Here is a 16,868-nt window from a genome sequence, read left to right on the forward strand (position 1 = left end):
TCATATATTAATGAAAATCAATTTATTAATTTATGATCAAAAACTTTTCAAATAATTTAATTAATTTATAAAGTAAATTAAAGTATATTTTTATTAATAATATATAACTTTTTATAAATATAAATTTTATTTTAATTAATATTATAGCAGTTAATTGGTTAAATATTAACTTTTTATTATTATATTAAAAAAATTGTGTGAATATGAAAAGAAAAATTACATAGTTTATTTAGTCATAGCTTTTTTTTACCTAGTCCTAAACAACTAGAATTTATTAAGCTTGCTTAAAATATATATATTATTATAATTTTTAATCATCATCACCTACTACTAGCACTGAGCTGACTCAGTAAGAAATGTCTTGTAGGTGGGACGCACCCCTCTAAGCTATCGTTTCACTTCTATCAAAATGTTATCACTTTTCAATCTTTGTAGTTCACTTTCTTTTTATTTTCTACCTATAATAAAAAGTGAACAAGTTTCAAAAATATGATAAAAATCTCATAAAAATAATAATAATAAAAAAAAAAATTCCAATTTGTAAATATATCAAAGTCATAATATAAAAATCTTCATCATTAAATTTTGAAAAAAAGAAAGATAAAAATGTAAATAAATAAAGTGATGATGTGAACTTTGCCTGTTGCTTTAAGCGTCTACAATATATTTTCACCCTACTTCGATAACTTCAGTACCGGTATAGACTATAGTCATTCGACATTTTCATTCATTATTTATATATTAAAAACAAGCTCTTTTATATAAAGACAGTAAAGGAGACTAGAGATAGCTATCCCTGTCGCTTTCCCCAGTCAGGCCGCCTACACGCCCTGCACCATGGCCTCCTTCAACCTACCTCACCTATGCAAAAGCTAAGGCCTTGTTCGGATTGGGTTTTTGAAAAACCTAAAGAGGGAAAAAGGTAATGATTGATGATGATTTTGAGGAAGTGATGATTATTTTTGATAAAAAAATTTAAAGGGTATTGATATATATGAATAAAATAAAAATAATAATTTAAAATAGAGGATATTTTAGTATTTTGGTTAATGAAATTAGTGATGTAATTGTTGAGAAGTGATTGATTAGAAAATTGTTTTGGAATAAGTTTTTTAAAAAACCCAAAAAGAACAAGGCCTAAGTTCTTGTTTGATTTCTGTTATTTAATAAAAACTACTAGACTCTTTCGGATTTTGTTGAATAATTTAAATAACTCAATAAAAATTTAAACATCATTTTCAGTCCCACTAACTCATCAAAACACAGTATTCATATCCTAAAATACTAAAATAATAAGTATTTAAAATTATTAATTTTGATTTTATTTATATATAATAATACAATTTACCTATTTTTACTTAAAATGTTATTTATTGCATGTATTTTGAGGTTTTCTTTAAATGTAATGTATGTAACCTTTCCAAATAAATGGATAAGCATCAACTAAAATTAACAATTGCATTGATCAATTAACAATTATAATCATTCTCAATCTATTTATTTTAAATATATATATAAACTTATTTTTTAGATGTATACCAAAAAAAATATAGTATACTTATTAGCACACAGTTTTATTTGGAGATGGAGTGGACATGGTTTGATATATAAACATACATTTAATATATAAATAAAATAAAATTAATAATTTTAAATAATGATTATTTTAGTATTTTAAGATATGAATAGTATGATTTGATGAATTAGAGACTGAAAATAATGTTTAAGTTTTTTTTCAGTTAATTAAATTACTAAAAACCGAAAGAAGGCTAGTTTTTATTAAATAACAGAAACCAAACAACACCCTTAGCTTTTGCATAAATGAAGTAGGTTGAAGGATTGAGCTATGGTGCAGGGCTAGCTATAGGCGTCTAGTCTCCTTCACTCTCTTTAAAAAAGAGCTTTTTTTAATGCATAGATTTGAAGTTTACTTGAATTATTTAAAAACAAAATAAAATTTGAATAATAAAATTACATAAAATATTAATAGGAGCGAAAAGGGAAGGAATGGAGAAAAAGAATGATATATCAATAATATCACTAGTTACAAAACAAAAAAACAAATAAAAAAAAAAAAGAAGTTGAAGAGAAGGATAAAAGAGAAATTTTATTATTTTTCGTCCAATAAATTGAACCGTCATTTCCTTTATAAATCTTTCTCTCAATCATTTCTCAATATTAATATTTACTGTAACTTTTATAATAATTTAGCTTTTTTTCAAATAAATCAAACTCCTTTGAAGTTTTAAAACATAATAGTACAGACAAAAGCAACATTTAATATATATAAAAAATGAATAAAAATAACGAATGATTGTATCGAAGTTAACTAAGTAGTGTAGAAAATAAATTGCAGACGCAACAAGCGGCAGGCAAAGTTCATATCATCACTTTATTTATATACTTTTTTTACTGGTCTGTTTTCCAAAATTTAATGATGAAGATTATTATATTTTGACTTTCATTTACTTACTAAATTAGAATTTATTTTATTTCATTTTTCATTATGGACTTGTTCGGTTATATTTTTTATTTTTTTAAATTAAGAGAGTAAAATTAAATAATGGAAGATGGTTTTAAAAAGATAATGATTATTTTTAGTAAAAATACTTAAAAGATATTAATATATAAAAATAAAATAAAAAATAATAATTTTAAATATATAATATTTAAATATTTTGGTTAATGAAACAAATAATGTAATTGATTAGAAATAATTAATTAAAAAATAATTTTTATAAAGATTAAAATAAAATCCTTTACATAATATGAGATTTTTATCATTTTTCAGAATCTTGTTCACTTTTATTATGAGTTAGAAAATAAAACGAAAGTGAATTTGAAAAGGATTGAAACAGTGATAATATTTTGATAAAAGAGTAATGGGATAACTTTGGGAGATGAGAAAATAGAGAGGGTCCCACCTAACTGCCATAATCTTTAATAAATATAATTAATTGATTATATTTATTAATATTCTTGTTAGGCATGTAACAGTTGAGTCACGACGAAACATTATTTACTGACTCAGATCAGTGCTCCAGGCAATTATATTATTTTTAACATTATTATTTTTATTATTATATTTAAGGCCTCGTTTGATTTGGCGTTAATAAACCGTTTATGGGTGGCGTCTGCGTAATAAGTTGTTGCGTAATAAGTTTACGCAAAAAATTTAAACTCAATTTTCTCTCTACCTCCCTCCTCAACTTTTATGATTATAATCTCAGTATTTTTCTCTCTTATCGTTTTTAAATATTTTTTATTTATTCTCTTTTGTATATTTCATTATTTTCTAATTATTCTATTATTTTTTTCATATATTTAATATTTTTATAATTATTTTATTTATTAATTTTCATTTATTTCATATATTTATAATATTTTTATATATTTATATAAAATTATTATAATAAAAAAAATATATTTTTATTTATAATATATATATCTTACCCTTGTTTCTAAGGGAGCTTCTTAGATAGGACTTAAGAGGATGTTTTGATATGTGGTTTCTAATGTTGTAATGTAATGTATTATATTATATCTTGTTGTATTGGACAATTTGATTTTTGGGCAATAATTTAATTTTAAGTTGTATTATATTATTTTATCTTTCTTTAATTATTTCACTATGATTAATCTCATATAGTAATATTCAGAAAAATATTTCACTATTACTATTTAACATATTTTCACGTTTTGGCATGTTTAACACGTTTTTCACGTTTTTCATGTTATTCACACACTTTTCACGTTTTACACACGTTTTTCACATGTTTTCACGTTTTTCCACACATTTTAACTTATTTTTACGTTTTTCACACGTTTTCACACGTTTTTTTTTTATGTTTTTGTCACATTTAACACATTTTTAACATTTTAAATATGTTTAACATTTTTTCACACGTTTTGATAGGTTTAAAACGTGTTAAACATGTCAAAAACGTAAAAACGTGTTAAACATATCAAAAATGTGTTAAATGTGCCAAATAAGTGAAAAACTTGTTAAACGTGCCAAAACGTGTTAAAAACGTTAAATGTGTTAAAAATGTGTCAAATGTGTCAAAAACGTAAAAAACATGTGAAACGTGTCAACAACATGTTAAATATGTTTAATGTGTTAAAAACGTTTTAAATGTGTTAAAAACATGAAAACGTGTCAAAAATGTGTGAAACGTTCCAAACATGTGAAAAACTTGTTAAACGTGTCAAAAATGAGGTAAACGTGTCAAAAATGTAAAAAATGTGTTAAATGTGTAAAAAACATGAAAACGTGTTAAACATATCAAAAACGTATTAAATGTGTAAAAACGTGAAAACGTGTCAAAAATGTTTTAAATATGTGAAAAACTTGTTAAACATGCCAAAACGTGCAAAATGTGCCAAAATATAAAAATATGAAAACGTGTCAAAAACGTGTTAAACATTCCAAACATGTGACAAACTTGTTAAACGTGTCAAAATATGAAAAACGTGTTAAACGTGTCAAAATGTGGTAAACGTGTCAAAAACGTATACAAATGTGTTAAATGTGTCAAAAACGTGAAAACGTGTTAAACGTGTCAAAAACGTAAAAAAAAACATGTTAAATGTGTCAAAAACGTGAAAACGTGTTAAACGTATCAAAAACATGTTAAATATGTGAAAAACTTGTTAAACGTGTCAAAATGTGCAAAATGTGCCAAAATGTAAAAAAAACGTGTCAAAAACGTGTTAAACGTGTCAAGGACGTGTTAAACGTGTCAAGGACGTGTTAAACGTGTCAAGGACGTGTTAAACGTGTCAAAGACGTGAAAAACGTGTTAAATGTGTAAAAACGTATTAAACATGTCAAAAACATGTTAAACGTGCCCAAAACGTGTTAAACGTGTTAAAAACGTGAAAATCATGTTAAACGTGTCAAAAACGTGTTAAACGTGTCAAAAACGTGTTAAACGTGTCAAGAACGTGAAAACGTGTTAAACGTGTCAAAACATGTTAAACGTGCCAAAAACGTGTTAAACGTGCCAAAATATAAAACTATGTTAAACGTGTCAAAAACATGTTAAATGTGTCAAAAACGTGAAAACATGTTAAACATGTCGAAAACATGTTAAATATGTAAAAAACTTGTTAAACGTGTCAAAACGTGCAAATTGTGTCGTAATGTAAAAAACGTGTTAAACGTGTTAAAAATATAAAAATTATGTTAAACGTGTCAAAAACGTGTTAAACGTGTCAAGGACGTGAAAAACGTGTTAAATGTGTCAAAAAAATGTTAAACGTGTCAAGGACGTGAAAAACGTGTTAAATGTGTCAAAAACGTGTTAAACGTGTCAAAAATGTGTTAAACGTGTTAAACGTGCCAAATACGTGTTAAACATGTCAAAAACGTGCTAAAAACGTGAAAATCATGTTAAACGTGTCAAACGTGTTAAATGTGTCAAAAATGTATTAAACGATGTCAAAAACGTGTTAAACGTGCCAAAAACGTGTTAAACGTGCCAAAATATTAAAATATGTTAAACGCGTAAAAAACGTGTTAAAAACGTGTTAAACGTGTTTAATGTGTGAAAAACGTGTTAAACGTGTTTAATGTGTGAAAAACGTGTTAAATATGTCAAAAACATGAAAAATTTATTCCGACCTAAACATCAAATAAATATATAATAATAAGTAATATTAGACTCAAGTAGAATTTTGTATTTAATTGGTAATTTGATCCAAAATTCAATGTTTAAAGATTTGTTTTATCGAAACTATTTTTATTTTCACATAGATGTTTTCAATTTATATAATTTTAGATAAGCTTAAAAAATAAAAAAATAATTTTAAATAAAATGAGTGGATAAAAATAAATTTTATCATATTTTTTAATAATTAGATAACAAAATATTGAATTAAATTATAGAGTCATTTTTAACGTAATTTTTTTTTTAATTTTTATATTATTATTCGTACAAATATTAATTGGAATAAGATTGTTAATTTTTAATTGATTTAAGTGTTTAATTTGAACACTATTTTTTTTTTATGAGAATAACACAATAAGTCATTGCATATATATATATATAGTTCATATTTAATATAATGTTTTCAATGTGACTCATATCTAAAAACTATTCATAGTAAGTATAAAATTGTACTTTTCCCCAAAAAATAAATAAATATAAAATGGTATTGAATTAAGATTGAAAGTATAAGGTTATGATATGATAAAATTGAATATTTTTTAACGCTTTAAATCATGTTTGATCCAAAAATTTAATATTCATGAACAATCTTTATAAATTTTTTTTGAAGGACTGTGTGTTAGAATTTTGTTAAGAGTGCTCCTTATTTAAGGTGGATTCTCTTTTTAAAATATTAATTGTAAAATTAGTCATGATTTTATCTGTTTCCTTCCAAAAATCACAAATCAAACCAATTTCATTTTATGTAAAACCTTATTTAACATATTGGTTGAAGATTTGTTTAGTTCAGTAGTTAAATAAAAAAAATAAAATAATTGATTTGAATTTTTATGACTGTTTAAAAAATGACTAATCTAAGCTGTTTTCATAACAATAACATGCATTCTTTTACTCTTATTGGAAGCATATGCATATCGATACTCATCAATGGTCCAATAAAAGGGAAATTGGATGAAATGTCCTTCATAATAGCCCTAATTCTAAAAAAAGCCCACGCTTGTTAAACCTTTTCGCCCTGTGAAATGTCATTTTTGCCCCCGATAACACATTCAACGCTGATGTACGAACATTGTAAATGCGAGAATTGTAATGCTCGCACATCATCATACGAGCATTACAGATGCGAGAATCATGTAATTCTCGCACATATCATACGAGCATTACATGATTCTCGCACATCTGTAATGCTCGCACTTAAGCGTATATAAATTTTAATTTTGACCCTCATTTTGAGAAACTTCATCCGTCCGTCCTGTTTCAACCTGCATCAGTTCTACTCATCATCGCACGTCCGTCCCGTTTCAACCTGCATCAGTTCTACTCATTATCGTCTCGTCGTTCCATTATTCAGGTCAGTTTAGGGTTGTGTATTGTTCTTATTATTTCTGTCCTTTATGTTTAATAACTCTAATGTGTGTTTATATTGATGGATAATAACTCCAATGGTGCGATCAATGCTTGCTTGATTCCCACAGAAAAGATTGAGCAGCCTAAGAAGGGATTGAAAGTTACACTTACTGGAAAAGTTTATGAGGTTCAGTAATAGACTTTTTATAATTATTATGTTATTAGCATCTTTATTTTGTTGCCTGAAATTGGATGTCTATCTTAGGTCCCTTTTAGGCCATCTCCAACCTAAATACATATTCTCAACCCAAAATGCAGTAAACATCCCATCAAACAGTAATTTATCTCCAACTCAAAAACTCAAACTCAAACTCAAAAGAATATTCTCAGAATATTCTCAGAATATTCTTTTTATAATAATTTTTAATTTTTCAATATTATCTATATATTTATCTAAAATTACAAATTGAACCCATAACTTTACAACAACTTATTAATTACTTTTAAATTCTAATTATAAACCAATTATTTATACAACTGCATAAAACAAATTAAACATTATTAAATAAACACAAATTACATTTCACAAACAAAAAAAATACAATAAAACAAACCTTATTAAAACATACTTTCCACACATAAAATAGACGATTTATCAATTCTCGGAATTAGTGTATTTCTCCCACAAATGATCAATTAATGCATTGCGAAGTTTTATGTGAGATTCTTTATTTCTTATATTTACATACCGAGATATGAAATCTTAAAATCGAGTGTTTTCATTTATCACCATTTCTATTGTGAGTATCAAGGCATTACTTGATTTAATTTTCAATAGTATTCTTCTAATAAGTTAGTAATTTATTATTTGAACTCGACAGATGCTCAAATCTAAAATATTATTCATAAAAGATTCAAAGTACAAAGAAGGTTGGAAGTTTGATCACGTGTGGACATCGTTAAAAATTTCGAAAAATTTAAAGATTTTTCAACAAGTAGCAGAAGAAATCAATCTTGTTATCCCTCTTCCGAGTCCGACAATCCAACTCCTGAAAACGTCGGGAAAGCATCCCCTGGTATTTCTTCATTTCCTCTAAACTTAGAGAATTCAGAAAGACCAATCGGGGTGAAAAAAGCAAAACTGAAAAGAAAAATGATGATAATACATCATCGATCATAAACAATCTGCAAAAAAACAAACAAAGAATTTCTTGAAGAAATTAAAAAGTCAAATGAACAAATTCAATACCAATTGAATAAGAACTATGCACTAAAAGAGATTAAGGAAGAAAACAAAATTTTATTGCAAGATTCGAGTTCCATAAAAGATCCAAATGTTCGAGCATTTATTAAAGTTGAATAAGCACGTATTTTACAAAAAAGAGTTGAAGATCAAGGCCAACCAAATCCATCCACAATGGGCACATTTTCAGAATATTTCAATGATCTTGGAGGAAGTGGTGCAAATTTACCATATTATTAATTATATTTTTATTATCCATCTTGTATTTTATATGTAATCGGAATATCTTTTTCAATTTATTAGTTATGTAATGGATTGTTGTATTTTTTCGGTTTTTCTACGTGTTTTATTTTATTAAAATTGTTTTTATTATTTATTATTTTTTTATCAATATTATTTATTATTATAAATTTACAATACTTAAAAAAAATATAAAATATAATATAAACAAATTTAAATATAAATTAATCATATAAACAAATTAAAATTATCATGAATTAAACATATAAATAAATTAAAATATAAATAAACTATATAAATAAATAAAATATGTAAACAAAATAAAATATAAAGAAGTTATGTAAATTAATTAAAAACAAACTAAAAGGACTGAAATGAAAATTTTGAAAACTTTTGAGTATGTGACTAATGTCCCTGCAAATTTGGGTTTGGAGGAGAGAGAATTTACAAAAAAAACTTAAAATGCAGTTGAGTTTGCAGATGGGTTGAAGGGCTAAGAGCATCTCCAATAGTGCTGCAAACGCATACCCAAAATGAGTTTTCTCCTCCAACCGAACTGCAAAACCAAACCCATAATGAGATTTCTCATTTTCCCTCTTCAAAAAACCCAAATATGCGTTGCTACTATTCACAAACGCATATATTTTTTTTTTGCATTTTAGCCCTTTAACTTTTACTTAATTAATTTTATATATTAAACTTACTTATATAATTTATTTATATTTTAATTTATTTATATTTTAATTTGTTTATATGTTTTATTTATTTATATGTTTTATTTATTTATATTTTATTTTTATCTTATATTTTATATTAAGTTTATTTATATAATTATTAATTTAATTTATATAATATTTTTTATATAACATAAATTTATAATATAATTAAAAAAAATTATAATAATATTAAAAAAAATATTTTAATATATATATATATATATTATATATATTATTTTAATAAATTTTTATAATTAATTTATATTTAAGTTTAAAATATTTGGATGATATTATAATATTGTGGTGTAATTTATAAGTTTGTAAAAGATATGAGTGGTATTAAAAAGTTATAAAAGTTGATGTAAGAAAGAATATTATAAGAATATTCTTTTGGGTTTGAGAATGGGTTTTTCGGTTGGAGTAGGATTACTGTTTGATGTGACATTTACACCAAAATGAGTTTGAAAATGAGTTTTTCGGTTGGAGGTGGTTTAAGACCTATTATAGAGATGAGTTTGCAGGTGGGTTGGAGATGATCTTAATCAAGCAAAAGAGGCTGCTAGATTTACACAACTGTGAAACAAAATAATTAATGGGTTCAAAGATGAAGATCTCATAAATAATAAGTAACTGAAAATTGAGCTTGGTATCCTCTTTTTCCATTTTGACTTCTAATTTTGTTCTATTTTGTTTTGTTTGTTTCTAGTGAATTGAACTTGTTGCTTGTTCCACACTCGGCTAATCGTGATTTAGATCTCATCCTATGGCCACCCTTTTTACTTGCTAGCAAGGTTTGATGTATATATGTTGTTAATCTTTTATTTTCCTGATATGAGAGAAAGGATATCTATTTTATTCTTTTTGTAGCTTCCTATAGCATTGGACATGACTAAAGATAGTGATAATGCAAGAGATAACCAACTGACAAAAAGATTGAATCAAGACAATTATATGCTCTTAGCTGTTCAAGAGTGTTATGCTTAATGCAAAAGTATCTTGAATTCTTTAGTTTTGGGGTAACCTAAAAAATTGTAAGTTGAATGCTACTTGATAATGTAGTTGAATAAACAATTCTTTTATAATTTTGCTGGATATAATATAATAGTTTTCTTTTACCCAAAAGATATTTCCATTTGAAAGAACCTCTCACATCAATGCCATACATTAGGCAGGCTAGGGATAGTGAAGTTAGCTTTTGTAGCTTACAACTTTTTTAGGACATTGAACTCTTTCTTCATCCTAGAAATGTCTGAAACTGAAACTAGATTATTTGTGGTGAAATCACTATCAGGTTTTAGCAGTTATCATTGTTAGCAACCTTTGGATCTTGGTCTCATGTTCATTGTTAGGGATACCCAGCAAATATTACTTGATTAATAGTTAGTGGCTATCTGTGTCTTTTGTAGTGTCCTCACTCCATACTTCACAGAGGATGTTCTTTTCTCCGTTGATCATTTGGAAGAACCAAATGAAGACGTGTTCCAATACTATTCTACTTACAGAAGATTTTTCCTGGTTGGTTGTCTTCTATTACATATTGTGTTACTTTCTTATTTCTCTGGATTCTAACCTCTACTTTTAATGTGCTCCTGATATGCAGACGAATGGACAAATTTTCTTGAACGGGTTCAATGTAGTACTGAAGATGAATTGAAATTCACAGCTGACTTTTCCTGGTCTGTTTATGTTGCTTGTGCTAACCCCTTGTGTGGACCTAACATTATGGTTACTCAAGGGTTTAAACCTACTGGTTCTTCATGAAGAGCTTGGTGGCGATCCTTCAAAGATCTCCTTTCTGTCACGAGTTAGACATGAGACATTAGGCCAGAGGAAGACTCAATCTGAACCTAACATTGTGGTTTTGATGGTATGAGCAGGTGTTATTATATTTTGTATAAAGATAATATATTGGGGGCTATCTTTAGCATGTGAAAGAAACATAGAGGAGCAAAATCATGAGAGGAAGTTGAAGAAAGTGTGTGGAGATATTTAAATGAATATAAAACTCCCAGTAATTGATAAATAGTCTTTTTTCCCCTTTTTCTCATGTATTATTTATTTTGTTTGTGGAGCGCCCTGGATTGTTGTTGCTTGGTGCTTTCATGACTGCACAGTAGGTAAGAGAAGAGAAGAATCTTAAACGATAGAAGCATCCAACATTTTCAATGACATGATATTTTTGTAACTGATTGCAGACTCTGAGAACTAAACACATTGAAGGGACATTGAAGGGACATGTTGTGTATGTGGTGAAGTTGAAGGGGCTCGATCTTGACAACATACAACACCATTTCAACGTGTGAGGAAATTGAATGGGGATGAGCTCAAAAGAAGAATATATTTATATTATGTATTTGATTTAGAGAAATGAACAAACCCCTTTGGCAAATGGAATGAATCTATATACTTTGTTTTCAAATAATTTATTATGTATTTTTTACTCATCATTGTTCATAGTAATTCTAGTCAAAATAGTTTAAACTTATAGGTTACACTAATTAGTTTATTTGAATAAATATTAGTCATTTAATTTAAAAAATGTTAATTATAGCAACCCAAACCACCATATTTATAATATTTAAAAGTGAATCTGATCAGTCAACACTTTTATATAAAATCTAAATGTATATAATATCTAAAGGCTTGTATATAATATCTAAAGGCTTGAAGCATTAACCATTGTTTGCATTATTTAATGTAGTGCATTAATTAATGAAATATTGATATGAAAAATCCATCAATCCATGTCATGAGGTAACAAAATACAACAATCCATCAATTTACAACATGAGTTTGATTGAGTGGATACCCATAACTAACTATCAAACACACCACAATCAAACCTTGTATACAAACAAACAAACACTTTTTATAGGACAACATAATGATAATACTCATAATACATGTACAGTACATATATTCGCTTCACCTTCCAAAAACTGCATTTTCTTTCTTCCCTTGATAATGCGATGATGGGTTCATTTCATAAATCAATTTCTGCGCCAATTCTGCAAGATTGTTCAATGAAATATGAAAATGTGAGAGAAGTGCCACCAATACATTACGTTAATTTGTCATAAACCATTTAAATATGTTAAAACATTTAAGAGCAAGCAATAGCACACCTTCTCCATATAGCTGTTCAAATCGAGTGACTATATGTTTTTCATAAGTGTACTTCTTCCGTGCGCACACATGGTTATGAATGCGGCTAAACAACATTTCCCTTTGAATATCGGTACAGGTATCTAGTAGCTTCTAGATAACATAATTTGCGAATTGGTATTTCATCATTACCTTAGACACACAAACAAAGAGAAAATACAAAAAAAAAAACAAAGAGTTCAATCAAAGAAAATAAGATCAACTAAGTGCATAGGAAACAAAAGTTCAATCAGCCGCCGTGATTGTTCAAAAATGTTTAGAAAATTGGTTCTCAGATAGGAAATTTGAAGAGAAAAAAATAAAGAGATAGAGATGGTATCAGAAATTAATGAATCAAGAATGCCGCTGCTGCTAAAAGGTGTTATCTTGCGAGAGCACTTGTGAATATATAACCTGCGGAGAGGCAGAATCAATGGAATGCAGCTCTTGCTCCGAATCTGATGTGTTTTTTTGAACAAAATACAAAATTTAATCTAGCTATAAACTATCTTAGTAGGATACATATTAGTATGATACATACTGATAAACAATCTTTGATCAGATGCATGGTAACGGAAAAGGAAGAGGAAAAAATGTATAACTTACAGCTTCTGGTCATCATCAATTTCCAGTTTCTTCTGGCATCCAGTCGTCGAATCTGCAATGTTGAACTGAAACAGAAATAAAATCAGAATGAGAGAGCAACCAGAGAAAACCGAATCTGGTAAAATTGATAGAAGAACGCCGTAAGGATTAGTTCGTCTGATCGGACCTTCATCTTCGATGCCTATTTGCTTGCTGCTTATTTAGTGCCTTCCGAAAATACAATGCTTTCATTACGGTTTTCTCAAATATCATCTATTTATACTCTGATGTGCGAGCATTACAGATGTACGAGAATAGTGTAATGCTCGTATGATGATGTGCGAACATTACAGATGCGAGAATCGTGTAATGCTCGTATGATGATGTGAGAGCATTACATAATTCTCGCATATGTAATGTTCGCACATCAGTGATAAATATGTTATCGGGGGCATGATCAACATTTCACAAGACGAAAATACCCTTTTTGCAAGGTTTATCAAGCGTGGACCTTTTTTAGAATTAGGCCTATTATGAGGGCCATTTTATCAAATTTCTCCAATAAAAATAGTCAACTTAAGAGATTAAAAGATCACGGTTTCGATTCCCACCGTAAGCGAAGAACCGTAATTGTAGGTCATAATTAAATAAATAAATTATAAGCACACCTATATCGATCTTTGATTTTTTTATGTTGTGGGTTTCAGGTTGTAAGAGACTTTAATTTGGTGTGAGTGATTTTATTTGTTTCTTTTTTTTTCTCCCCTCGCACTTTATTTCACATAAAATCTTGAAATGGAATCAAAATTTTGAACGGTAATCTATATATATATAATGATGCTTAATTTTTAAAGTGTCCGGATTGCCGGGTCGAGAGCTGTGGTTAATTTGGATACTTGGTCGGATTGTGGGTTGACCCGTTTTTAAATTTAAAACGGTTAAAAATAAAATTAAAAATGCTAGAGGTATGTTTCGAACTTGCAACCTAACAAAACAAGTACAACTCTTTAATCAACTAGGCTACAAAGACTTTATATTTTAAATTCAACACCAAATTTGATAAACGCGAGATGTTTTAATATTAATATAAGTTCAACTTTTTAACTAACTAATCTATATATATATAATGATGCTTAATTTTTAAAGTGTCCGGATTGCCGGGTCGAGAGCTGTGGTTAATTTGGATACTTGGGTCGGATTGTGGGTTGACCCTTTTTTAAATTTAAAACGGTTAAAAATAAAATTAAAAATGCTATAGGTATGTTTCGAACTTGCAACCTAACAAAACAAGTACAACTCTTTAACCAACTAGGCTACAAAAACTTTATATTTTAAATTCAACACCAAATTTGATAAACGCGGGACGTTTTAATATTAATATAAGTTCAACTTTTTAACTAACTAATATATATATATATAATGATGCTTAATTTTTAAAGTGTCCGGATTGCCGGGTTGAGAGCTGTGATTAATTTGGATACTCGGGTCGGATTGTGGGTTGACCCGTTTTTAAATTTAAAACGGTTAAAAATAAAATAAAAAATGTTATCCGTAATTTTTTTCACGGTTTTTATATTATTACTTGTGCAAATGCACGGATTAAATGCTAGTTTATAAAGTAATACAATCTATATACATGATGTTGAAGATTATTTTCTAATGAATTGATTTATAAAAATGATAGATAAGTAACTAATATATTCTAAACAAAATAACTATATAAATAATACCAAACTAAAAAGTGAAATGAGAAATTAACTTAGTCATGAAAAATTTAAGTTATTCTATAATCTATATTTTCACATATTCGAATTTATTAATATTATTATTTTCTAAAAATATATATTTTGAAAGACTCACAATGGTGCATTATATATAAAGGTATGTCTTTACACACATGAGTTCGATAATAATCTTGGATCCATTTATAAGGTTAACTACATACTATTTTCATGACTAATTTAACGACATTAATCAGAAATACCATTGTCACCTGTCACTAATTCCTTTATATGGATCGGCTGACATCACCTTTAGCTACGGTCAGGGGCGGAGCCAAGTACAAGCTAGCCCGGGCGGTAGCCTGGGTAGGCTGTTTTTATCAATAACGACGGTAAATTACCGTCGTTATTGGTTATTTTCTGTCGCTAAAAAACATCGGTGACAACAAACTATAAAACTAGCCCGGATAAATTTTTTAATAAAAAATTAGTCCAGATATAAAAAATTTTGAAACGCATAATAATTTGCTAACAATTAAACAGCTTATTAAATATATAAATATATAGGTTTTAATATAATTTAATTAACTTAAGATGATTGCAAATTAAATGAAACCAGAATAAACTACCTAAAGCGCGAAGTGGTACTAGGTAGTTTTAACGACCACTAATGTCCTTGACCTGGGGGGCTTGGCCCGGAATCCTTCATAGAAAAGTCGATGGCGCGCTCATGCCCTTGACCCGGGGGGCTTGGCCCAGAATCCTTCATAGAAAAGTCACTCACACTCTCATGTCCTTGACCTGGGGGGCTTGGCCCGGAATCCTTCATAGAAAAGTCATTCGCGCGCTCATGTCCTTGATCCGGGGGACTTGACCCGGAATGCTTAAAAGAAAAGTCGCTCGCGCGCTCATGTCCTTGACCCGGGGGGCTTGGCCCAGAATGCTTCATAGAAAAGTCGTTCGCGCGTTCATGTCCTTGACCCGGGGGGCTTGGCCCGGAATGCTTCATAGAAAAGTCGCTCGCGCGCTCATGTCCTTGACCCGGTGGGCTTGGCCCAGAATCCTTCATGGAAAAGTCGATCACGCGCTCATGTCCTTGACCCGGTGGGCTTGGCCCAGAATCCTTCATGGAAAAGTCGCTCGCGCGCTCATGTCCTTGACCCGGTGGGCTTGGCCCTGAATCCTTCATAGAAAAGTCGCTCGCGCACTCATGTCCTTGACCCGGTGGGCTTGGCCCTGAATGCTTCATAGAAAAGTCGCTCGCGCGCTCATGTCCTTGACCCGGTGGGCTTGGCCCAGAATGCTTCATAGAAAAGTCGCTCGCGCGCTCATGTCCTTGACCCGGGGGGCTTGGCCCAGAATGCTTCATAGAAAAGTCGCTCGCGCGCTCATGTCCTTGACCCGGAGGACTTGGCCCAGAATCCTTCATAGAAAAGTCGCTCGCGCGCTCATGTCCTTGACCCGGGGGGCTAGGCCCAGAAAACTTGCTCACTGATTTGACAATGACAATCCCTCGGTTGAATATTCCACGACGTGGATGGTGATCATGATGATGACGATCAAGGACTCGGGCTGCATCTATTGCATGAAGCAGACACGAGGCCAACACCATTAAAATGATGACCATTGACAGTTTTTGAGCCATTGTTTTTATTTCTTTTGTTATGGGTAGTCAATTCCTTAGACTTATATAATTATTTATTTGATCATGAGTATATATATATATATATATATACTTCTAGTTTGGTAATATAAGATTGATTGAAAAAAAAATATTTTTATATATTTTTTTAATTGATCACAATTAATATAAATTAATTCCATAATTTAAGAGATTACTAAGGTAATTAAAAATTTGGTGTAAATCAATAACGCAATTTAAAGAATAATTAATTATATGTAAATTTTAATTTAAACGTTGTAAATTAATTCATTAACTTAAAGGGAGGATTAAATTAACATAATAATTTAAATATAACAAATATTAATATTTATCCAACTATTCTCATGTGCAGAACTTCTAGTTGGTAATATAAGATTGCTTAAATATATATATATATATATAAAAGATTGGTTGAAAAAAATATATATTTAACACAAAACGTTTCTTAATTGATCCCAATTAATAAAAATCAATCACACAAATTAAGACTAGTAACGACAATTAAATATTTATTTAATAACATTAAAGATATGATTT

General features: G+C 28.8%; 1 protein-coding gene across 1 annotated transcript; it reads right to left on the reverse strand.

Annotated features, from left to right (window-relative positions):
• Positions 1-15,335: 15,335 nt before the first annotated feature.
• On the reverse strand, positions 15,336-16,313 carry LOC124941529 (basic salivary proline-rich protein 1-like). The gene has a single exon (XM_047481870.1). It carries the CDS (start codon positions 16,311-16,313, stop codon positions 15,336-15,338), a length of 978 nt encoding a protein of 325 aa, XP_047337826.1.
• Between the last annotated feature and the right edge of the window lie 555 nt (positions 16,314-16,868).

The sequence above is a fragment of the Impatiens glandulifera genome, chromosome 6 (assembly GCF_907164915.1).
Source record: "Impatiens glandulifera chromosome 6, dImpGla2.1, whole genome shotgun sequence".
In the NCBI taxonomy this organism is placed as follows: Eukaryota; Viridiplantae; Streptophyta; class Magnoliopsida; order Ericales; family Balsaminaceae; genus Impatiens; species Impatiens glandulifera.

Bases quoted from the DNA above. Each gene is read 5' to 3' on its own strand.
- LOC124941529 (XM_047481870.1), bottom strand. From the start codon at position 16,313: ATGGCTCAAAAACTGTCAATGGTCATCATTTTAATGGTGTTGGCCTCG.